The sequence below is a fragment of the Mustela nigripes genome, chromosome 16 (genome assembly GCF_022355385.1).
Source record: "Mustela nigripes isolate SB6536 chromosome 16, MUSNIG.SB6536, whole genome shotgun sequence".
Classification (NCBI taxonomy): domain Eukaryota; kingdom Metazoa; phylum Chordata; class Mammalia; order Carnivora; family Mustelidae; genus Mustela; species Mustela nigripes.
The window spans coordinates 58,717,693-58,738,331 of record NC_081572.1 but is presented as its reverse complement, the minus strand read 5'-3'; the positions used below and the strand labels follow the sequence as shown (position 1 = coordinate 58,738,331).

General features: G+C 63.5%; 5 protein-coding genes across 12 annotated transcripts in view; 2 read left to right on the top strand and 3 right to left on the bottom strand.

The window, feature by feature from the left end:
* Positions 1–332: 332 nt before the first annotated feature.
* Positions 333–7,187, bottom strand: ENO3 (enolase 3). Of its 7 annotated transcripts, XM_059379672.1 has the most exons (13): positions 6,254–6,787; positions 5,616–5,664; positions 4,292–4,378; positions 3,942–4,037; positions 3,707–3,765; positions 3,438–3,507; positions 2,979–3,112; positions 1,919–2,141; positions 1,616–1,813; positions 1,236–1,437; positions 751–859; positions 575–633; positions 333–485 (listed from the first exon to the last, which is right to left on the bottom strand). In XM_059379672.1, the coding sequence occupies exons 2-13, from the start codon at positions 5,629–5,631 to the stop codon at positions 416–418; spliced, it is 1,323 nt and encodes a 440-aa protein (XP_059235655.1). In that variant the 5' UTR covers positions 5,632–5,664; positions 6,254–6,787; the 3' UTR covers positions 333–415. The 7 variants fall into 7 exon arrangements, with proteins under 7 accessions (XP_059235655.1, XP_059235659.1, XP_059235656.1 ...); XM_059379676.1 differs by lacking the exons at positions 5,616–5,664; positions 6,254–6,787 and adding an exon at positions 6,975–7,187; XM_059379673.1 differs by lacking the exon at positions 5,616–5,664.
* A 132-nt stretch (positions 7,188–7,319) lies between these two features.
* Positions 7,320–10,072, top strand: PFN1 (profilin 1). Its single transcript, XM_059379696.1, has 3 exons — positions 7,320–7,601; positions 8,927–9,119; positions 9,719–10,072. Exons 1-3 carry the CDS (start codon positions 7,470–7,472, stop codon positions 9,814–9,816), a joined length of 423 nt encoding a protein of 140 aa, XP_059235679.1. The 5' UTR covers positions 7,320–7,469; the 3' UTR covers positions 9,817–10,072.
* Positions 10,073–10,508: 436 nt separating this feature from the next.
* On the bottom strand, positions 10,509–15,073 carry RNF167 (ring finger protein 167). Of its 2 annotated transcripts, XM_059379679.1 has the most exons (10): positions 14,858–15,073; positions 14,230–14,724; positions 14,071–14,151; positions 12,780–12,905; positions 12,588–12,675; positions 12,306–12,396; positions 11,988–12,093; positions 11,744–11,837; positions 11,103–11,183; positions 10,509–11,022 (listed from the first exon to the last, which is right to left on the bottom strand). In XM_059379679.1, exons 2-10 carry the CDS (start codon positions 14,311–14,313, stop codon positions 10,721–10,723), a joined length of 1,053 nt encoding a protein of 350 aa, XP_059235662.1. In that variant the 5' UTR covers positions 14,314–14,724; positions 14,858–15,073; the 3' UTR covers positions 10,509–10,720. The 2 variants fall into 2 exon arrangements, with proteins under 2 accessions (XP_059235662.1, XP_059235663.1); XM_059379680.1 differs by lacking the exon at positions 12,780–12,905 and having other exon boundaries at positions 14,858–15,072.
* Positions 15,074–15,170: 97 nt separating this feature from the next.
* Positions 15,171–17,877, top strand: SLC25A11 (solute carrier family 25 member 11). The gene is made up of 8 exons (XM_059379681.1): positions 15,171–15,395; positions 15,948–16,100; positions 16,181–16,387; positions 16,567–16,657; positions 16,747–16,837; positions 16,918–17,017; positions 17,097–17,148; positions 17,258–17,877. The coding sequence occupies exons 1-8, from the start codon at positions 15,301–15,303 to the stop codon at positions 17,411–17,413; spliced, it is 945 nt and encodes a 314-aa protein (XP_059235664.1). The 5' UTR covers positions 15,171–15,300; the 3' UTR covers positions 17,414–17,877.
* GP1BA (glycoprotein Ib platelet subunit alpha) overlaps positions 17,796–20,639 on the bottom strand; it is a 4,647-nt gene continuing 1,803 nt past the window's right edge. The window contains exon 2 of the mRNA XM_059379697.1: positions 17,796–20,624. Coding sequence (XP_059235680.1) covers positions 19,988–20,624 — 637 coding nt within the window. The 3' untranslated portion in view covers positions 17,796–19,987. The remainder of the gene's footprint in view (positions 20,625–20,639) is intronic.

Below are 20,639 nucleotides of genomic sequence, written 5' to 3'. Positions count from 1 at the left end.
TGACAGCACTGGTTTACAGATGTCAAGTGTCTACAAGGGTGTCCGATGCTGAAAGCTTCGGGAGCACAAGCCCTCCGACTCCGACCCACAGTGCACCCCGCGGGTAGAAAGACAGATCCGAGGGAGCCTCCCCTCACAGGGTGCTCAGACCCCAGGCCCCCGCCCTGCTTCCACCCGCCTCCTTCAGAAGTGTGAGCTCGTCCCTCCCCTTCCTCTGGGTCCCAGCAGGTCATCCGTGTGTTCCTCCCTTCCTGCCCCACCTCTCCACCTCCAGGCGTGGCCAAGCCAGAGACCAGCATCCCCTCAGTCCCACCAAGGAGCAGGCCACTGTCTTGCTTGCCACCAGCATTTATTTCCGTGGGGAAAGGCTTGAAGGCCTGGATGGGTCCCGGGGGGGCAAGGGGCCTACAGCTTCTCACTTGGCCTTCGGGTTGCGGAACTTGCGTCCAGCAAAGACAGCCTTGTCCCCGAGAGCCTCCTCGATCCTAGAAGGCAGGCCAAGTTAAAGCTGCGCCTCCCAACCCCACCGCCCCAGGCCCCCCACATCCAGGCCCGCTGTGCACCACACCCATACCTCATGAGCTGGTTGTACTTGGCCAGGCGCTCTGAGCGGCAGGGGGCACCCGTCTTGATCTGGGGAGGAAAGGGGGGTTGCGTGTGGCTGGTAGTGGGAGCGGCCTGCAGGGGCATCCAACCCAGGCAGGAAACCGGGGACCCCAAGAAGGCCCGTCAGACACTTGGGAGCTGTACCTGCCCCGTGCAGAGCCCCACAACGAGGTCGGCGATGAACGTGTCCTCGGTCTCCCCAGAGCGGTGGCTCACCATCACTCCCCAGCCATTAGACTGAGCCAGCTTGCAGCTGGGCGGGGAGGAAACTCAGTAAGATCGACCGGGGCCTCAGAGGGAAAGCCCAGGGCACAGTGGGGCTCTCCCCTTTGGTTTGGGGCAGTGGGCTCTTGGCGGGGAGGGGAATGACTAAGTTCCTTGGGAAGCAGGAGAGAAGGGGAGAATCTCGATTTCGAGCGGGAGCTCCTGAGATACTGGTGGGAAGGAAAGGCAGAATCTGGGGGAGGAACCCAGCAGGCTGAAGGTGGGGCACAGCAGGGTCGCTGGGGCAAAAGCTCTGGGGCCGGGAGGGTGGGACGGGGCAGGAGCTGGGGGACCTCAGATGTGGCTGGACAGGCAGAGTCGGGGCCGGGGAGGCTGCGGCTGCCCGGGGGCCGGGAGGCACTCACGCCTGGATGGACTCGGTCACAGAGCCGATCTGGTTGACCTTCAGCAGCAAGCAGTTGCAGGCCTTCTTCTCGATGGCCTGGGCGATCCTCTTAGGGTTGGTGACTGTGAGGTCGTCCCCCACAATCTGGATGTTAACTCCCGAGAGGAATGAGGTCCAGGTGGCCCAGTCATCCTGGTCAAAGGGATCCTCGATGGAGACCACTGGTGAGTGGGGGGGAGAACCGGTTAAAGACCGGAGGGGCCTCGCGGGGCACAGGCCGGGAGAGCCCAGAGGGGATTTCGGCAGGCTTTAGGAGCCGCAGAGGCGCCCCAGTCCCCGTGCTGGGCCTGTGCCGGGGTCCCAGGCAGGAGCGACAGCACGGCTGGAGGGGGGTCTCACCAGGATAGTTCTTAATGAAGTTCTTATACAGCTCTCCCAGCTTCTCCCCAGTGATGTGCCGCGCGGGGTCGTCGGGGGACTTGAAGTCGAGGTCGTACTTCCCGTTGCGATAGAACTCGGACGCTGCCACGTCCATGCCGATGACTACCTTGTCTGGGTAGCCAGCCGCCTGGATGGCCGTCTTCAGCAGCTCCAGGGCTGGGGAAGGGGCAACAGGGGACCTGAGGGTCCGGGTTCATGGTCCCTGCAGCCCCTCCTCCGCGGGGACGCGGGGGCGCTGCCCCTCAGAGCGCTCACACTGACCCTCATTGTTCTCCAGGATGTTGGGTGCGAAGCCGCCCTCATCACCCACGTTGGTGGCATCCTTTCCGTACTTGGCCTTGATGACCCCCTTGAGGTGGTGGTACACCTCCGCGCCAATGCGCATGGCTTCCTTGAAGGAGCTGGCCCCCACGGGCAGGATCATGAACTCCTGCATGGCCAGCTTGTTGCCGGCGTGCGAGCCCCCATTGATGACATTGAAGGCCTGGCAGGGGGAGGGAGGGGAGGGCAGCTCAGACCCGGGCCAGCTGGGAGGGTCCAGCTGGAAGCCCGGCGTCCCGAATCCCCAGCTGCAGGGTCTAGAGTGAGCAATCTGACTTCTCAGGGTCTCTCTCCTTGTTTCTATAAGACGGGAGTACCACCCGCTTTCCCGCAGGGTCTTAAGCTCAAAATCAAACAGACTGGAAACGAGGCCTCCGGGGGTGCCTGGTCTGTGACAGCCAGTGGCGCCGCTGCGGAACCTTCCGTGGGGTCCGTGAGCTCGCTCCCTGCATTAGCGAGGTCCTGTCATCACTCCCACTTTACAGACGAGGAAAACGAGGCAGAGAGTGCAGTTAGGCAACCTCCTCTAAGATCCGTGAGCAAACAGGCAGAGCAGGCTGCCTCCAGGACAGCCTGCGCAGGGAAAGCACCGTCGGGGCTTAAACCAGGGGCCTGTGTTTGATAAAGATTAAAGGAGATGGAGATGCCAGACCCTTGGCCTGAAGCAGCTGTCCATCTGACCCGCGGACTGGGGTACAGGGCACAGTGAGCCGTCCCAGTTAGCACCAAGCCCAGCACTGGAATGCGAAGGAACATGGGGCAGCGGGGAGGGTGGGGGGGGGGCGGTTAGGTCCAGAGAAAGCATCGGAAAGGCTTAATGGGAGGCTGGGATTGTGGGAAAGAGGGAGGGGCCAGGCCGCAGCTCAAGAGGTTCCCTTTCAGGAAACTGTTCCCTCGGAGCTGGGTCTCGAAGCTAGACTTTCCAGGGGCTGCTACTGCGCAGCTCGCTTGGTGGGGTGGCCCCGTCACTGTGGCGTGGGGCAAGGGCAGCTGTACTCACAGGAACCGGGAGGACCAAGTCTGGGTTCCCGGCCAGGTCTGCAATGTGCCGGTAGAGAGGGACCCCCTTCTCCGCCGCGCCAGCCTTGCACACGGCCAGGGAGACGCCCAGGATGGCATTGGCCCCAAACTTGGCTAGAGGAAGCAAACACAAAAAAAGGGTGAGGGCTTCTCCCCCATGGCTTGGGGTCACCCCAGGGAGCATTGGAAGGCCAAAACACTGGGCACGAAGGGTGTGCTAAGAGCGGTCTCCCCCAGGAGCCCCCGCCCCAGGGGAATGTGTCAGCTTCAGGCCTGGCGGTGGGCAGGCACCAGGAAATGCCTATGGAGTGAGTACAAATCCAGCCAGCCACGGTGTGCCCTAAATCATGGGATGCAGAAGTAATCCTAACCAGGCCTCCAGCCCGGGGTCCCTCCCACCCCTGCCACATCCCGTCCCTTCCCCGGGCCTTCCACTCACACTTATTCTCCGTCCCATCCAGCTCGATCATAAATTTGTCAACTTTTTCTTGATCCACAACGCTTAGTTTCTGGAAGGAGAGGTTGGGGGGCAGGGGATGGGGGGCAGAGGTCATGTTTGTCAGGAGTCAGGGCATACGCTGTGGGAAGAAGTACAGGTATTTGGGGGAGACGATGGACGGGTGGTCTGGTGAAGCAAGGCCTCTCTCAGGCTTGAGCTTCGGGGGTGGGGGCACAGGGGCATGGTAGGGGCAGCAAGCTCCCCCTTGCCTTTTCCAGCAGAGCGGGACCTAGGGTCTTGTTGATGTGTTCCACGGCCTTCAGGACCCCTAGAGAAGCCGGGGGGCGGGGCGTTCAGAACTCTGATTCATTCAGGCCTCTTCCCATAGATCCCAGCTTCTCAAGCGGGCTGGGTTCCAGTCCTCCACATCCCACGAAGCTGCTGAGTGCCCAGGTCCTGACCCCACCCGCACACGGAGGCTCGTCCCCCATCACTTTCCCTCACCTTTCCCCAGGTAGCGGGATTTGTCTCCGTCTCTCAGTTCCAGGGCCTCATAGATGCCCGTGGAAGCTCCGCTGGGCACAGCTGCTCGGAATCGGCCTGGGTGGGTTGAAGGGGAAGGTTACACACAGTCCCCTGCACCCTCAAAGGGTCAGAGTATGCTCTCGGAGCTCAGGGCCAGGGGCTGGTGCAGAGGGAGACTCCTGCTTCTCCACCCTGGGGAGCCAGGCTGGAAGAACTCTAGGGAAGGGGATCCCAGAGAAAGAAGAGGATATTGGGCAGAACTGGGGGGTGGGGAAAGAACCCCCCAGGCCAGGGTCTTGAGGCAAAGCCACGCCAGGGGCCTGTGTTACCCTTGGCTGTGTGCAGGTCCACTTCTACTGTGGGGTTGCCCCTGGAGTCCAGGATTTCCCGGGCAAAGATCTTCTGCATGGCCATGGCTGCAAGACAGGAGGTGTGACTGCGTGTGGACAGCTGATCCCTGAAGGAACCCGAAATCCCTTGCCCTTTAAGAGTCTTCCCCACCCCAAGAAGGCAGGTGCGGGAGCTAAAAATATCCCACAAAAAGGTCACAGACCAAAGAGGCTGGCACAGCCCCCCCCATAACAGCTCCTGTTCCACCCCTATCCTAGGGATCCAGGGGCCTCTCCTTTAACTGCGCCCTCTGCACGGCTCCCCAGGCCCTCATGGACCCCTATGGCCCGCAGAGGTGCCCTCAGGCCCTCTCCCTCACCTGTCTGCTGGGGCAATCCGTCCTCAGACCGAGCTTGCTAGCCCTTGGACCCTCTCCTGCTATGCTGGTTTTCTTCTTCCTGCTCCTTGGTCTCCTCTAAATCCGTGGCGACCCCAAATTCCCCATCTGGCTCCAACCCTCACTCCCCTTCATATACCTCTCTCCGCGGTCTGGCTCCCTGCCCTGGGCACCCCCCATCCTGCTTGCTCCAACCCTTCCATGTCTTTCTCAAGCACCCCCAGTCCTGAGAGGAAGAGAAGCTGACAGCTTCCCCACTTTGTCCAAATCAGCACCACCCTTCCCCACCCCCATCCTCTGAAACTGGAGGATTCACCAGACCTGGGATGTCTTCGAGAGGGGATCAGGGTGAGCTCCGAGTCTAGGTGGCAGCTGGGACAGTGTCAGCTCACCCCCTCTCAGGCTGGGCATTTATCCCCTAAGCACCCTGTGCCCCAGCCAGCCCCGCCTCTCCCCCTCTCCATCCTCCCCCTCCACCCTGGGCTGGCAGCCAAGTGCCCACTACAGCCGAAAGCAGCAGCCTTCGGTCTGGGGCCCCGTGCACCTGCCCCCTTCCCAAAGGTCAATGACTACTCCTCCTTCCTCTCTGTCCCCCAATAAAAGCCCCAACTTTTAATTCCAGCGCTGGGGAGGTGCAGGGAAGGGCCTTCAGATCGGGGGTCTCTGCTCTCACCAGGATTATATTCCCCTTTTGCAAAGGTCAAAGAGGGACTAGTGCCCTTTAGTAAAGGCCAGGGGTAACCTGAACCCTGCTGGGCTGGGGAGGGGGCATGGAAGAGGGGCTGCAGAACTGACATCCACACATGCTCAGCTCACTGGGCAGGCGCCCGGCCGCCTCTGCCCTCCCTTGGAGGAGGGGCCGGGGTCCCGGGCAAGCGCTGTGATCTCAAATGGAATCTCCCACTCGGAAAGCGAGAGGGTCTCACCTCGCAGGGTCCTCATGGTGGCCTCTCTGGGCCCCACCCCGGCTCGCGCCTGCTAGGGGGTGGGGGAGGGGGCAGGGAGCCGAATTTAGACGGGCTCTCAGACTTGGCGCGGCTCCCTACTGATAGCGCTGGGCCAGCATTTGTCGCCCCGGGTGCGGAGCGGCAGCCAGGAGCCCCTTTCCCCGCCGACCGCGGGCGCCTCGGAGCGCGGCCCCAGCCCAGCCGTGAAAGAGGTTCCTCAGCGGGGCGCAAAATGAATGGCGGGAGGAGGGGTGGCCCCTGCGCGCCTCTGAGCCTGGCGCGAATCTGGGGGGGCCGCAACTCGGGTACAAGCCCGCGGGCCCCTGGGGGCTCGTCACCTCCCCCGCCCTGTCCACGGCCCCGGCCCCGGCCCGGGCCGCGCCCTCCCGGAGCGCTCCAGCCGGGGTTCCGGGCGCGGCGTGCCAGAGTTCAGGAGCCGGCGGGCGAGGAGCGCCGCCACGTGCCCGAGCGCTGCCCCACCCGGCAGCCCGGTGACTCAGCCGCGCAGCTGTCGAAGAATGGGCCCGGGGGGCGTCGGGGGCCGGGGGCGACCGGCGGGACGCCCCTCCCCCAGGGCCGGAAGCGGCCCAGCCCCGCGGCTGCGCGGGCGACTTCACCTGGTCGGTGGTGGGGACCCCGGGCGCCCCTCCCCGCCGGGACGTGGGCGCGCACGACTTCTCAGCACAAGTTTCACAGAAAAGAAGAAAGAACCTGAGGGGCCCGAGCGGGAGGGGACTTTCCCCTTCTCGGAAAAGTTGCAAAGCCTGCAAACCCCCGGTGTTCTTCCGCCCGGAAAAGTAGTCCTGCCCCCGTCTCCCGCGCCCAGTGACCTCTGCCGCACCGGGCCAAGGGGCACAGCCGGTGACCCGAGTGTGTGTGTGTGTTGGGGGAGAGGCCGGGCGGGGCCGGAATGCGGGGCCAAGGCCTGCCTGGGGGCTGGAGCTGCCCCGGCTTGTGCCCCTCGGGCAGATCCTGGGGACACGAGTGGCCCCCGGTGGGCGCCTTCAAGTCCGGCCCCAGCCACCTCCCCCCCGGGCTCCCGCACTTCTGGACTGAATAAAACCGACGGGCAGCAGCGGGCCCGCGCGCGCTGCGCCCCCGCCCTTTCCGCCCGGCGGGAGACAAGTCCCCGGCCCGCCCGCCCGCCTCTGCGGGGGGTTCCGTGGCGCGCGCGCGCCCGCCCCGCGAGCCGCCGGCCCCAACCGCTCCGCGCCCTCCCGCCCGGCTCGGCTCCGCGCAGGCGCAGGCGCAGGCGCCGCCGCCGCCGCCGCCGCTCCTGCCCTCCGGCGGAGGTGGGGGAAGGGGGAGCCGGTCCGTTTAACCCTGCGCGCCCCGCACCCGTCTCCACCGCGCGGCTCGCGGCTCGCCGATTAGCCTTCCCTCCACTTCCATGCCCGCCTCGGGCTCGCCGCCTTCCCCGACACAGGCGTCTCACGGATTTTCGGGGCGAAGCGGGGCTAGCCCTGACCCTAAGTGCCCCCGCCGCCGCCGCCCCCCATCCTTTCACAGGGTTTTCCACCCAACTCTGCAAATTTTGCAATAGGGGGAGGGATTTTTAAAATCGCCTTTGCAAAGTTCGGTCTCTGGGCAGGCGGGGGGGAGGGAGGGAACGGGGAGCAGGCCCCGCCCCCCGCCCTTTGCAAATAAAAATCCGGGGGGGGGGAGGAGCAGGAAGTGGCGGTGCGAGGGCTGCTGCACAGCCGAGCGGAGCCGCGGTCCGGACGGCAGCGCGCGCCCCGAGCTCTCCGCCTCCCCCTGCCCGCCAGCCCGAGGCCCCCGAGCCCAGCCCGCCGCCCCAGCAGCAGCGCCGAGAGCAGTCCCCGCAGCAGCGCCATGGCCGGGTGGAACGCCTACATCGACAACCTCATGGCGGACGGGACCTGTCAGGACGCGGCCATCGTGGGCTATAAGGACTCGCCCTCCGTCTGGGCCGCCGTCCCCGGGAAGACCTTCGTCAACATCACGGTAGTGCGAGGCCCTCGTGCCCCGGAGCACCGGCCGGCGCGGACGCGGAGAGGGAGGGACCCGGGTGGGGGCGGGCGCGGACCGCGACCGGGTCCTCGCCCTGGAGGCGGTGCCGATGGCGGCCGCACGTGAGCGGGCCCCCCCGCGGCCCCGAGACCCGCGCCCCGGGGCGGCGGCGCCCATCCCTCCCGCTCCCCGCGACGGGGCGTTACATCCGGGGCACAGGGCGGGGAGGGGCGCGCCGCCCGGTGCGGAGGCCCACTTCCGCCTCGGCCAGGGCGGGGCGGGCGCGGGCACCGGCCGGCGCTGGGGGGGACCCCCGGCCCCGCTTCCGGCGGCCGGCTCGCACCCCGCCACCATTGTTCCCGCTGCGGGCCGCGGGAGGTCGCCGCGCTCGCTCGGGGCTCCCCGCGCCCCCGGCTTTCTGAGAGAGGGCGAGGCCGCCCCACGCCCCCCGGGGTTGGCTGTGCGCCCCGCGCCCCGGGCAGGCCCGTCCCGGAAGTCCCCGCGCCCGCCCTTCCCGCCATGCGGCGGGGTAACTTTGTGAGAAGTTGGAAGCCGCGCGAGTGAAGGAATGAGGGATGAGGGCTGCCGGCCCCATCACCACCTCCCTGTCCGCGCTGCCCGGAAGTGGGGAGGGGGAGCGGAAGTTCGGGAGGGGGGGAAGGGGATTTCCGGGCGGGAGGGGACCGGGTGGGGGGGGTTGGGGGGGTGGGGGGGGGGGGGAGAGGCTCCCTGGGGTGTCTGGACCTGGTTGCGGGGTGGCCGCCTCTGACCCCGCGCCCCCTTCCCAAGTTTTCCAGCTGCCCCGGAAAGCCCCCCGGGATCTGCTTCCTCCTATCGGGGCACCGCTACCTGGACCCAGACCCTAAGTCACCAGGAGACCCAGGCGTCCGGGCCCCTAGCAACTCCTGCAGAACCTTTGACCAAATAAGGGCAAAGTTGCTTCTCCTGCTTCGCCCGCCCCCTCCCTTCCCCTCTTCGCTTCTGCTTTTCCTGAAGGAGAGTGGTGTGCATCCAAAGGCTCCCCATTCCATGCCTGGCCACTCTGCTCCCTGGCTTTTAGCTCCCTTTATTTCTTGGGTTTGCTTTTCCTATTAAGTGAGATCGAGGCGTCCAGAGGAACGTGTCGTTTCTCTGTAAGCATTTCCTAGGTTTGCCCCGACGCTCAGCAGGTCCTCTTTAGAGGTTCTCAAATCCCGGTGATGTGCACAGAGCAGGGGACATAGAGCCCCTCTGGGGGGAGGTGTGGAGGGCGGGTGGGTCCTTGAAGCCGGTGGGAACCTCGTTGTACTAACCTGATGGCTGCCCCTTTCCCTTTCCAGCCAGCTGAGGTTGGTGTCCTGGTTGGCAAAGACCGGTCAAGTTTTTTCGTGAACGGGCTGACACTTGGGGGCCAGAAATGTTCTGTTATCCGGGACTCACTGCTGCAGGATGGGGAGTTTACCATGGACCTTCGTACCAAGAGCACCGGTGGAGCCCCCACTTTCAACATCACTGTCACCATGACTGCCAAGAGTGAGTTTCTGGCTCTTAACCTTTTCCCAGCTCTGGGATCCCTCCTGTACCTCCTGTTAGTCTTTTGGGTTCTTCCTGTGCGGCTCCCCAGGAGGAGGGGATCACACCAGCCTGCTGGATGCTGGGACTCTGGATTGTTCCTTCAGTTCTCAGTTCCTCCTCTCGAAATGTAAAGAAGTTGAACTGTATTACCTCTTAAGTTCTTCCTGCCCCTGAACCTTTTCAAAGGGGAAACCCTGTTTTCTTGGGAGAGGTAGAGGGGGTGGCCAGAAGTTGGCATTTAGCTGTCTTTTGAACTCTTTTGTTAAGATGTGGCGTGGCAGGCTCCACCGGGTTATTTCTAGCCTGAGTCCCAGGCACCAACCTGCCAGCCTCAGCCCCTGAATTTTAGTAGAGCCCTCTCCAGCTCCAAGCTTGATTTCCCCCTCTTGAAAAGCCCTATTGTTCCAGAGTGACTGACAGCCTGCCTGTGGTTGGGGGGGGGGGGTGCTGGGAGAGAGGCGGTTGGGTTACAGCCCCAGGGCTGGACAGCTGCTCAACAGCTGGCAGGGGGTGGAATTGTGACACCTGGGTCCCAGCCTCCTTTCTCTTTTCTCCAGCGCTAGTCCTGCTGATGGGCAAAGAAGGTGTCCACGGTGGTATGATCAACAAGAAATGTTATGAAATGGCCTCCCACCTGCGGCGTTCCCAGTACTGACCTCGTCCGTCCCTGCCCCCCACCACTCCCCACGGCTTTTGCACCCCTGTCCTTCCCAGACACACACATACACCATTTTTATTTTTTGGGCCATTACCCCACACCCCTTATGCTGCCAAAACCACATGGGCTGGGGGCTGGGGCTGGATGGACAGACACCTCCCCCTACCCAAACTCCTCCTGTGTGTGGTTGGAAAACTTTTTGTTTTTTGGTTTTTTTTTTTTTTTTTCTGAATAAAAAAGATTCTACTAACAAGGTGCTGTGTGGTTTGGCCTGGGGGTCAGGATAGACCATCCCGTGACCCTTTGGCTTAAAAGAGGGTTGAGGGCATAAGAGGGTCTAGGAACTTGGGCTTCCTCGAGTCCTGCCCTGGGGTAAGCACCTGCCTGGGTGGGCCAGCCCTTATGCGGTGGCATTTCCGACGTCCTCAGGTGCTCTAGCTGAATTGGTAGTTGATGGGAGTCTTCCAGACCAGAGAATGGGTTCAGGCCTGCGGGCAAGGCAGGGCCGGTTGAATCATCCCCATGTGGGTGGGGCTCCCCCTCTCTGAGTCACAGTAAATGCCTGCCAGGGCTGTCCCCATGGCTACAGGTTCTTCTCTTTCAGCACACCCCTGCCCCTTTATGGCAAAAAAAAGAGGGGGGGGTCGATTCCCCAAAAAGGAGTGCATGTGTGTGAGAATGATCTCACCTTTCCTTAGTTCACAAAAACTTTATTGACCCAGTAAGTGAAGACCCAGTCCCTCTCCAGACCCAACCCCCTCAAAAGGATGGGGTTGAGGGAGGGAGAAACCTGGGGTGGAAATGCCCCCCATCCCTCAACACAGAAAACTGAGCGAGGATGAGAGGCTGTGCAAATAGGTCATGGGAGGGGTGCATGGCGGGGGTGGGGGTCAGGGAACTATTAGACCAAGATGGCAGCTGAAGAGGAAGGGGGTGCGGGTGGGGGATCTGTTGAAGACCCGGGCAGAACAGGAGAGGTTGGAGCTAGGGAGCCAAAGGAGGCAGGTGGCGTGGGGCTGGGGCCCAGAAGCGGGGTCCGCTCTGAGGCAGGGTGGTCCCTTGGCTCCCCTTCCTCATCACCCTCTTGCCCCTGAGTCTCGTCCTCGTCTTCATCCCCTGGCCCGCGGTGCACAGGCTGCTTGCAGATGGGACACGTCTTCCGGGTCTGGGTGAGCCAGGGGTCCACGCAGCGGCTGTGGTAGGCTGAGAGATGGGGCGGGGGTGAGGGGGGTGAGGCACCTGCTGGGGAGGCTCGGGGCGGGGCCAGGAAGGGAGGGTCTCACCATGAGCACAGGGAAGCACTCTCAGTTTGTCCCCGTCCTCATACTCATCCAGGCAGATGGCACACACATCATACTGGTCTCCTGGGACAGGAAGAAAGTCCCGTCACTGAGCCCTCCTGGACCAAGGCCCCTGAGAACTCTCGGAGTGGTGCCGCTGAACCCGCCAGATACCCTCCCTGGCCAGAGTAGGACCCGAAGAATCTGGGGTTAGGGAAGTGGGTTTCTGTGGGGGGAGTTGTACGGTGGGGAGGTAGGGAGTGGAGGGGCGGAAGTGGTGGGGCAGGGCTTCTGCTTAGCCTTATATGGGCACTGGAGGCTCCAGGGCCTGGAGACCCAACCCCTCCTTACCTGTTTCTTCCTTCTCACACCAACTCCTCCCCACTGCTTCCGTCTTTCTGCTCTCAGCTCCCTTCCCGGCAAGGGCTGTCCTCCATCTCTCCCCCCAACTCTTGCATTTAACCACCTGTGCCTTCCACCTCCTGCTCTACTGTCCCAACCTCACTGGGCATGCAGGTGAAGAAAGAGAAAGCCGGCATCCCAGGCTGACACCTGCCATCCCTGCCTCTTGTCTCCCGAGCTCCAGCTCCTTTGGCACCAGGTGAGCCGTGGGAAAGGCCCCCAACTCTGCCCGAGCCTCTCACCTTTCCGATAGTCATGGGTAGGGATCTGCCTGAGCTGCTCTTTGGTCAGTCGATTCCGCTGGAGCCGCTTCCGGTGCTGGATACAACGGACTACCTGGGGAAGGGGGCGCGGGCGTGGGTTGATGTAGGGAACAAAACAGGGCAAATCCAGTACAACCCCCCCACACACAACCTCCCACGCAGACCCAGTCTGGCTTTTAAACCCGCAGCTCTTGCCATCCGTCCCCCACCTCGAGCTACTCACCATCACTGCTCCCATGGCCAGAACCAGTAGGCCCACGATGCCTGTGAAGGGGATGAGGTAATAGCCCAGAGGAAAGCTGTTGTCTGGGACCAGAAGCACCCGAGCCCTGGGGAAAGGAAGGCCAGGATCAGAGGAGCAGGAAAGGCAAAGGGACAAAGTTAACATGCTGGATGGGGCCCACAGACGAGGATGGAGATGGGAGGAAAATCTCGAGGCACCGTGACAAGGATTGGAGGCTGAATGGCTAGGGCACAGAGGCGTGGGCTCCAGGTGGTCACAGAAGGGCTGGAGAGAGGGGAAAGGAGGGACGCGTCCTACCCCTTCTCGTAGACAAAGAGGGCACGCAGGTACTCGGAGCTCCTCTCCCCAATAAACACGGACGGGATCCAGATCTGCTGCTGGATTTCCTCTGCGGGGATCAGTGCGCGACGCTGCGAACCCAGCCCTCCGCTCTGCTCCATTGCTAACCCTGGCGCTCGGCTCTCCTGCTCTATCCTGCCCCAAGGACGGACTGTTCTCCCAAGCCGGCGGCCACACACCACCCATATCTCAGCCTGAGCTCTAGCGAAAACCCAGCTCGCCCAGGTGCCGCAGCCTCACCGCTATTCCACACCATGTTCAGAAGCTCGTTGGAGCCCACGTTGTGCACCACCGCTGCGCCATACCCCGCCTTCTGAGCATTCAGGACCTGGGGGACGAGGCAGGGGGTAAGGGGCCATCGTGGCCCTTGCCTCTTCGTGCCGGGTACCTCTGTCACCCTCAGCTCCCAGCTCCCACTGTGCATTCAGCAACCTTGAGGTCAAAGTTGCAGTCGAATCTTCGAAGCAGTGCGATAAAGACTGACCCGTTGACCGGGGCTGGGGGCGGAGGGGCAATGAGGCTGCAGGCATTGGCCGGCTGAGCCTCCACAAGGAAGCCCTGGGGAAGGAAGAGAAGCAAACAACAGTTGGATTCACCGCCCCACGGGGCCCCACCAAGCAGACTGGCTGCCCCGTGCTGTGCGCGTGCCGTCCCTCACTTTCTCACCCCTGAGCGTCCTACCTGAGTCAGAAGTCCACCTCCTGAAGAGGCAAGGACATCACAGGACACCCCTCGGCCAGGCCTCCCACCATCCCTCTCCCGTCCAGGAGAAGCTTCTACCCCACACTTGAAGCTAATTCAGATTCTGCCTTTCAGATTCTCAAATTATAAACTAAGTCTGCACTCGCCCAGGTCACTCCCTCTCCAGCTCCGTGTCCCATCCTCGTCTCCAGCACACACTTCCACAAAACACAGTCCCCTCTGTTAAGAAAACGGCCAAAGGCACCAAATGGAGCCACTTGTGCTAAGCCCGGGACCCAGACGGACTCCCTGAGTTAGTTCCAGCCTCCCCAGGAACGGAACTGAATGCAGCCCATCTGGAATCAGCGGGTCAGAACTCGCAGGGCCATCTGCCCAACAAGCCCCTGGCCATCCGCTGGAGCAAGAGAGTCTTGCCACGCTCAGCTCTAACTAGCATATAACTTACTTGTCCTGCCCCCTCGTGACCACCAAAGCCTCTCCCTTCTGCGCAACTCCAAGAAGCTCCATCCTGCCTCCCACAGGGGATGCTACCCGGCTCATGAACTGTTGGCCAGAGCCCACACGACCCTGAAGGTTCCCACACCTACAAGTGTCCTCTCTTTCCCGCGCTTGGTGATCCACCAACACCTAACGAACCAGCTCACGGACGCCGGGCCGGGGAGTGCTCGCCGGCCGGCGGTCCTCATGGTGAAGCACGTCAGCACTGCTTACCGGACCGGACTCTCCCCGAAACCCTGAGAAAACGCCTCTCACCCCATTTCCCAGGAAAACAAATCAAGCCGCGGGGAGGTCACGGAGTTCCCCGATGTTGTAAGACCCCGCTGGGAGCGGTGCTCTACCCCCGCCGTCGCCCTCGTCCCCTTCCACGCCCCTCCAGGGCGCCCGCGGGGGACTCTGTCTTCCGCCTCCTCCAGGCTCTGAACCCACGCGGGACGGGCTCCAAGCTCCAGCCCCGCAGGCGCGAGGCTCGGCTCCGCAAGCCCCTCCCCGGGAGAGAGAAGGTCTGGCGGGGGGCCCTCACCTGCAGGCCCTCCTGGCTCAGGCTGGCCCCGAAGAGAGCGGGTAGGTCCGCGAAGTCCATGCTGGCGTTGTGGTCCGAGGTCTGCGGGCGAGAGAGCCGTGTTCCCCGGCGCCGCGGCCCTGCACCCCGCCCCCGCCCCTCACCGGGCCTTCCACTCACCGCTCGGATGAGCCCCCGCGCGGGGGCCGCCCCCCACAGCACGGCGGCCACCACCACAGGAAGCGGGAAGGCCGCGGGGCGCATGGCAGCGGCGCGAGAGGCCGGGCAGGCCGCACCCCGTAGCAGGAGCAGAAGGGGGGCTTTGCGCCCTCCGCCCCTCCCTCAGGATCCCGGGGGTCCGACCACCCCCAGGCCCCGCTTCTCAGCTACATGGGGGCGCGGGGGAGGGGCCCCGAGTGCGGGCGTGCGGTGCCCAGCCCGGTCTGCGCGGCGGGGCGGGAGGCACTCAATGCGCCGCTCGTGGGTACAGGGACAGGACCGGGAACGGGGACCGCGGCAGGCACAGGTGACAGGAAAACTTCGGGCGGGGCGGGGGCGCTCCGGAGGCGGGACTTCCGGGCAGGTGCGCCGGCGTCCTCGCGGCCGGGGAAGGGCTTCCGGGAAGGAGTCCGGCGGCCTCCAGCCCTGGGTGCTCGAGAGGAAGGACTTCCGGTCCTAAAAGGGCCGTTCAGAGGAAGGTCAGGGCGGAGGGAATGCCTTTGCAGATGCAGCGAGCGCCGCACCCCAGAGAACGATCCAGTCCTTCCCCCCCATGCCCGCGACCTGGGAGCTGCCCGATTTAACAAACCTCTCGCCCTCTCCGGCCGCGGCTGCGGCACCTTCGGGTCTCGCGAGAGTCCTCCCCACGCTGTCACTCCCGCCGAGGAACGCCTGCTGCTCCTATCGCGAGAGAGCCCGCCCCCCTCCCGCCGGCTTCCCTAGCTCATTCTGTCTCGCGAGATCGCCTCACACTGTTTCTCCGCGAGTCCAATTCAGCGAAAAGTGTGGGTTTTGGCTTCCTAAACCAGCCACACCCCTTCCCGCAACACCTCCTCGAAGCCCCGCCTCCGGCACCGCCTTGCTCCCGGCGGCCTTTGCGCCGCGCGCCTGCGCCGGCTTCCAGCTGGGGCCGGCCCCGAGAGCCGGAGGGGCGTGCGCGCGCCCTCGGCCCTGTTGCGCGCGCGGTGTCACCTTGGGCGCGAGTGGGGCCGCTCGCGCACAGGACCCGGAGCCGAGGGCCCCTGAGCGGCGATGGCGGCCACGGCGAGTCCCGGGGCCGGCGGGGTAGACGGGAAGCCCCGCACGTCCCCTAAGTCCGTCAAGTTCCTGTTTGGGGGCCTGGCCGGGTAAGCTCAGGCCCCGGCGTCGGGAGGGAGGAGGAAGGGACGGCTGCGGGTCGGTGGCGGGGACCCGGGTCGGCACGGGGCCAGCGCGGTCCCAGGCATACGCCGAGGTCCTTGGTGGGCTGCCAGGACCTTTTCCCCCGTTGCGGGGCCCCTGCTGGGCTGCGTGCAGGCTCCTTGCACGGCCCGTCGGGCCACTTGAAATCCCCGCCCGGTACTCGGCTCTCCCGGGTCTTGTGGGGCTCCAGGTCCTTGCCCGGTTCCTGTTGGGCTGCGTGAATTTCCAGGTCAGGAGCGCCCGCCTCCTCTCTGGGGTGGGCTGCAGACCGCTCCAGATCGTGCCTGACCCCCTGGAGCGAAGTGGCGCGCTTGCCGTTGCATGCCCCCCCCCCACTGGACCTTTTCAGACCAGTGGCTCCTGGCACAGGCGGACACATACACACATAACCACCAGAGTTCTGGACACTTACTTAATCACGGGGCGGGCCTGGTGCTTGGTGGCCCCTCGTTCCCAGGTTCCAGCGGGCCCTGGACTCCGCTTCTGTCTTCCTCCAGGATGGGAGCAACGGTGTTTGTGCAGCCGCTGGACCTGGTGAAGAACCGGATGCAGCTGAGCGGGGAGGGAGCCAAGACTCGGGAGTACAAGACCAGCTTCCACGCCCTCACCAGCATTCTGAGGGCAGAGGGGCTGAGGGGCATTTACACTGGGTACGGGGGAGTGCTGGTGGGAGAGGGAGGCTTGGCAGCTCCAGGCCCTGGCCTGACGCCCTGACCTCTTCACTCCCCAGGCTGTCGGCTGGCCTGCTGCGCCAGGCTACCTACACCACCACTCGCCTCGGCATTTACACAGTGCTGTTTGAGCGCCTGACTGGGGCAGACGGCACGCCACCTGGCTTTCTGCTGAAGGCCCTGATCGGCATGACGGCAGGTGCGACGGGTGCCTTCGTGGGCACGCCTGCCGAGGTGGCTCTTATCCGCATGACCGCCGATGGCCGGTGAGTTCCAGGTCTGAGTCTGCGCCAGCTTCGTTCTCTGGGATCTGGCGTCAGTGGACTGACTCCTTATCCCTGGTCTGGAGCAGAGCAGGGACGCCTGTGGTCTGACCCCCCTTTCTTTGTTCCTGTGGGGCAGGGTGGTCTATCCTGAGCTTGGCCTCTTCCTACCTTCCCACCAGGCTTCCTCCTGACCAGCGCCGTGGCTACAAAAATGTGTTTAATGCTCTGATTCGAATCGCCCGAGAGGAGGGGGTCCCCACGCTATGGAGGGTGAGTGAAGGGGCTGGAGACTTTGGGGGGGCAGGGGGCAGCTCTTGGCGGTCTCTGACACCACACCCCCCCCTCCCCCCCCCCCACAGGGCTGCATCCCTACCATGGCTCGTGCTGTTGTGGTCAACGCGGCCCAGCTCGCCTCCTACTCCCAGTCCAAGCAGTTCTTACTGGACTCAGGTGAGCCCCAGAGCGGGGGCATCCCAGCCTGGCCCGGGCCAGCTCCGCGCTGACTGCCACCCCTGCTTCACCTCCCCTAGGCTACTTCTCTGACAACATCCTCTGCCACTTCTGCGCCAGCATGATCAGCGGCTTAGTCACCACGGCTGCCTCCATGCCCGTGGACATCGTCAAGACCCGGTGAGTGTGCGGGCCGGCTCCTGGAGACAGACAGGAGGCCCCGCTCTGTGTGTCTCTCACGCCCCTGCCTCTCCTGCAGGATCCAGAACATGAGGATGATTGACGGGAAACCAGAATACAAGAACGGGCTGGTGAGGCAGTGGGGCTGGGGGCTCTGGGAGGGCATAGAGGGTGCTGGGGGAAACCGGCCATGGCCTTGGAAGCCAGGTCCTAGCCCCGATGCCCTGCCTACCTGTGCAGGACGTGCTGGTGAAGGTTGTCCGCTACGAGGGCTTCTTCAGCCTCTGGAAGGGCTTCACACCGTACTACGCCCGCCTGGGCCCGCACACCGTCCTCACCTTCATCTTCTTGGAGCAGATGAACAAGGCCTACAAGCGTGTCTTTCTCAGTGGCTGAGGCAGGCCAGGGGCCAGGGGCCCGGAGTGCCAGGGCTCCTGATCTGCCGCTGCTCCCACAGTCAGTGCACCCCTGTGGGCCTGGACTCTACTGCCCTGGGCCCCTCTATTTATTTGCCCTCCACGGTGTGGTTCTCTCCTCTGTGGCAAAGGACTCTGGTCTGTCCTACTCCTGCGTTCCCCTGCCTTGCTTGTCCAGATTCTCATGACCTCTCTGTCCCTGGCTGTGCGTCGACGGCTGGGGGAGCTGGGAAGCTGCCTCAAGCTTTCCGGCCTCCTCTTGGGCGTTAGTTTTGGGGCATGTAGGACAGCAGAAGATTCCCCCTTTTCGGTGGGTAAACCAAGGCAGGGCTGAAGGGACAGGAAGCGGCAGAAGCTGTCAGGATAGCCAGAAGGTCCGCAGCAGGAGGATGTGACTCTCCACCTCACTGAGGACGTGATCAATAAATTGGATTGATGACATCACCCCCAGATCTGGATAGTTGTGGTGGCGGGAGGGGAGGCAGCTGGACAAAGAGGCGGAGGCCCCAGGAACACAGCAGCTGGAGCTTTAAAGACAAGGTATTAAAGAGGAGGCACTTGCCCATTTTATGCAATCGCCAGGTCTGTCGGTCGGTCTTGGTGTGGCGGCACCCGACAGGTAAGGACAGCTGACACTCAGGTCCTGCCTGTTGATTCCTGGCCACCCGCTTAGAGGCAAGGCTCATCTTACAGAATCCCCAGGAAAGCCTCTGCGGCCTGGCGACTCAGAGGAGGGAGCAGGCTGAGCTGTGGGGGCAGATGCCCAGGGCCAGGAGGCTTGTGGGAACTTGGGGCGCCGGGGGCGTTGGCCAGAGACTTGATCTGAGCTCCACCCCACGGAGATTGATGTGTGCTTCCCAGGCTCTGCCTCGAGGAGCCCAAAACTCTCCTGGGGCATCAGAGGGCACAGCAAGGTCAACTGGAAGGAGGGCTGGGCAGCGTGAGGCCCAAAGTGGTCTGAGCCAGGCCAGGGGACAGGCAGGCAGCAGGTGGGAGCTGTCCCCTTGGCAGAGCCACCTCAGGAGGAGGAGAGGAGGAGCCCGGCAGCCCAGCGCGCCGGCTGGGACCTCCCGTGTCTGCCACTCCTCTTACCTATTCTGGGCATTTGTCGGCCTGGGCCACAGTGGCCACTCTAAAACACCGGGAGCCTGGGTCTTGTCCTTAAGGGGTTCTAAGTCCAGAGGGGAAGATGACCCAGGGGCAGTAGGGGAGAGAGTGGAGAGTGGACCGTGGCAGGGTAACTTGGGGGCCCCGGCCCGGCTGGAGGAGAGAGCGCCGCTGGTGGCGGTCGTCAGATGGATGGGGCGGCACACATGCCGGACTAGAGAGTGAAGTCTTGGAGGGGACTCCTGGGGTGGGGGGCAGTGCAGGGAACAGGTGATCTCGAAGCTTGCAGCCCCGGGAGCACAGGGGGAAAAGCCCCTACTGTAAGAAGTCAGCTGGGTGAGCTCATCGAAGCCCTTGCTGGCTGAGCTCTGGGTTTGTGCTGTGCCCACGGGAGGCTTCCAAGCAGGACAGGTGTGGGCGGGTTTTCAGGTTCGTGCCATCCAGAGAAGTGGGGGGGTCTCGAGCTAGGAAGGCTCAGCTCTCATTCCTGTTCTCTGGGCCCCAGAGAATGGGGCCAGCCTTGGTTTGGGCTGGAGACCCCGCAGGAAAGACCGCCCACTCTGTGTGGTGAGGGAAAATTGCGGATGGTGGGCAGCGGGAGAGGAGTGGGTTCCAGCGTGCAAGCAGGACGCCTGGCTGGGGCAGGTCGGTGGTCAGTAGGACCCAGTGTGGTGGCGCAGGCCGCCGGGCACACGCACTGGGCGCTGAGTTGGGCAGGTGCAGGCAGGTGTGGGGCGGGTGCCCGCCTGGCTCCTGGGTGCTGGGGGGCTGGTACGCCTCAGGAGTGGCCGCTCCAGGAAGACTTAGGGTTTAGAGCTAGAACTAGTATTCGCGGTGGCCTGGTCGTCAGCCCCCCCAGGCAGCGGGTGCACTTTTGTGGGTGAGGGAGCCAACTTGGGCGGGGGCAGGTGGGGCTTCGGTTGTGCGAGTGATAGGCCCGCTGGGCACTCTGGTCTCTGGAGGAAACACAGGGTTTTTTTTGTTGTTGTTTTGTTTTGTTTTTATTCTGCAAATACCATACAAGGCTGGAAAACTGGGAAATGCCCAGCAGGGGGAAAGAAAAGGAAACCACCATGTTTGTGCTCCCCAGCGACTATCAGGGCCCCGTCTCCATACGGCACTTTCCCAGTTCCCTCCCTTGTATGCGTGTGAGAATCCTGCTCTGTTCCCTTTGCTTTTCCCTCAAGCTTTCCCCAAGGTGACGGTAATGACCTAGTGGTCCCGGAACCAGGAGCTTTGTTCTGTGACCTGCCCGTTCCTCTCCACCCCTGCTGCCTGGCCGTGGTTGTGCGTTTGAGGTTGTGTGTGTGCTGTGAAGAGGAGGTTTCTGGTAAAGGAAAAGTGATGAAGGCCTCCCCCCGACCCCATACTCCTTGCTCACCCACCCCCACCTAGATCCAAGGAGGAAAGCCATCACAGCCTCTGCAGGTCCCCAAACTGCCCGCCCTCAGAGGCTGTGGCCTGCGTACCTAGTGCCCACTGTGCCCAGCAGGTCCTGACCCCGACCCAGACTCAGGGCCGAGGGCCGTCGTCCTGCCCACAGAGGCCCTATGCGGCCGTTAGCCCGTACCCACAGGAAGAGGCTGGAGCGGAAAGTAGGGAAGGACCCTTGAAAGAAAAGCAGCCAGGCCCGGGGCACAGTCACTTGCTTTCCCCTCTGAAGCTCCAGATGTGTCGTGTGTGTGGCTGTGGCCAGGGCCCGTGACTCCGCATCCCGGGCCCAGGCCAGCAGCGCGATGAGGACCACAGAGGCAAACAGAAGCCAGAGGAGACCCAGCACATAGAAGGCCAGGGGGAGGAGACAGCAGAAGTCAGGGTTGAACAAAGGGTCATTTCTGGAGCTCTCCGGATGCCCCCGAACCACCTCATGGGCCCCTGGGAGGTGGACAGATGAGGGGCTTATCGGGTATCCCAAAATGGTAGGGAGTGAGGTTAATTTTGGGATCTCAAAGAATGTGGTCAGTTCAGAGAGAAATAGAGTCGTTGTGGGCTCTGGGGTGATCGGGGGCATGGTGGAGGTCGTAGTGGGCTCTGGGGTGGTTGGGGGCTTGGTAGAAGTTGTGTTGAGCTCTGGGGTGGTTGGAATTGTGATGGGGGGC

Coding starts and splice junctions, on each gene's coding strand:
- ENO3 (XM_059379672.1), bottom strand. Junction 3,508..3,706: donor GTCCCGCTCTGCTGGAAAAG/GCAAGGGGGAGC, acceptor CTCTCCTTCCAG/AAACTAAGCGTTGTGGATCA. Junction 1,814..1,918: donor CATCCTGGAGAACAATGAGG/GTCAGTGTGAGC, acceptor CCCCTTCCCCAG/CCCTGGAGCTGCTGAAGACG.
- PFN1 (XM_059379696.1), top strand. CDS start 7,470: ATGGCCGGGTGGAACGCCTACATCGACAACCTCATGGCGGACGGGACC. Junction 7,602..8,926: donor AGACCTTCGTCAACATCACG/GTAGTGCGAGGC, acceptor TTCCCTTTCCAG/CCAGCTGAGGTTGGTGTCCT. Junction 9,120..9,718: donor TGTCACCATGACTGCCAAGA/GTGAGTTTCTGG, acceptor TCTTTTCTCCAG/CGCTAGTCCTGCTGATGGGC.
- SLC25A11 (XM_059379681.1), top strand. CDS start 15,301: ATGGCGGCCACGGCGAGTCCCGGGGCCGGCGGGGTAGACGGGAAGCCC. Junction 15,396..15,947: donor CTGTTTGGGGGCCTGGCCGG/GTAAGCTCAGGC, acceptor GTCTTCCTCCAG/GATGGGAGCAACGGTGTTTG. Junction 17,018..17,096: donor GTGGACATCGTCAAGACCCG/GTGAGTGTGCGG, acceptor CCTCTCCTGCAG/GATCCAGAACATGAGGATGA.
- RNF167 (XM_059379679.1), bottom strand. CDS start 14,313: ATGCGCCCCGCGGCCTTCCCGCTTCCTGTGGTGGTGGCCGCCGTGCTG. Junction 12,676..12,779: donor ACTGCAACTTTGACCTCAAG/GTTGCTGAATGC, acceptor CTCGTCCCCCAG/GTCCTGAATGCTCAGAAGGC. Junction 11,023..11,102: donor AGTGCTTCCCTGTGCTCATG/GTGAGACCCTCC, acceptor CCCATCTCTCAG/CCTACCACAGCCGCTGCGTG.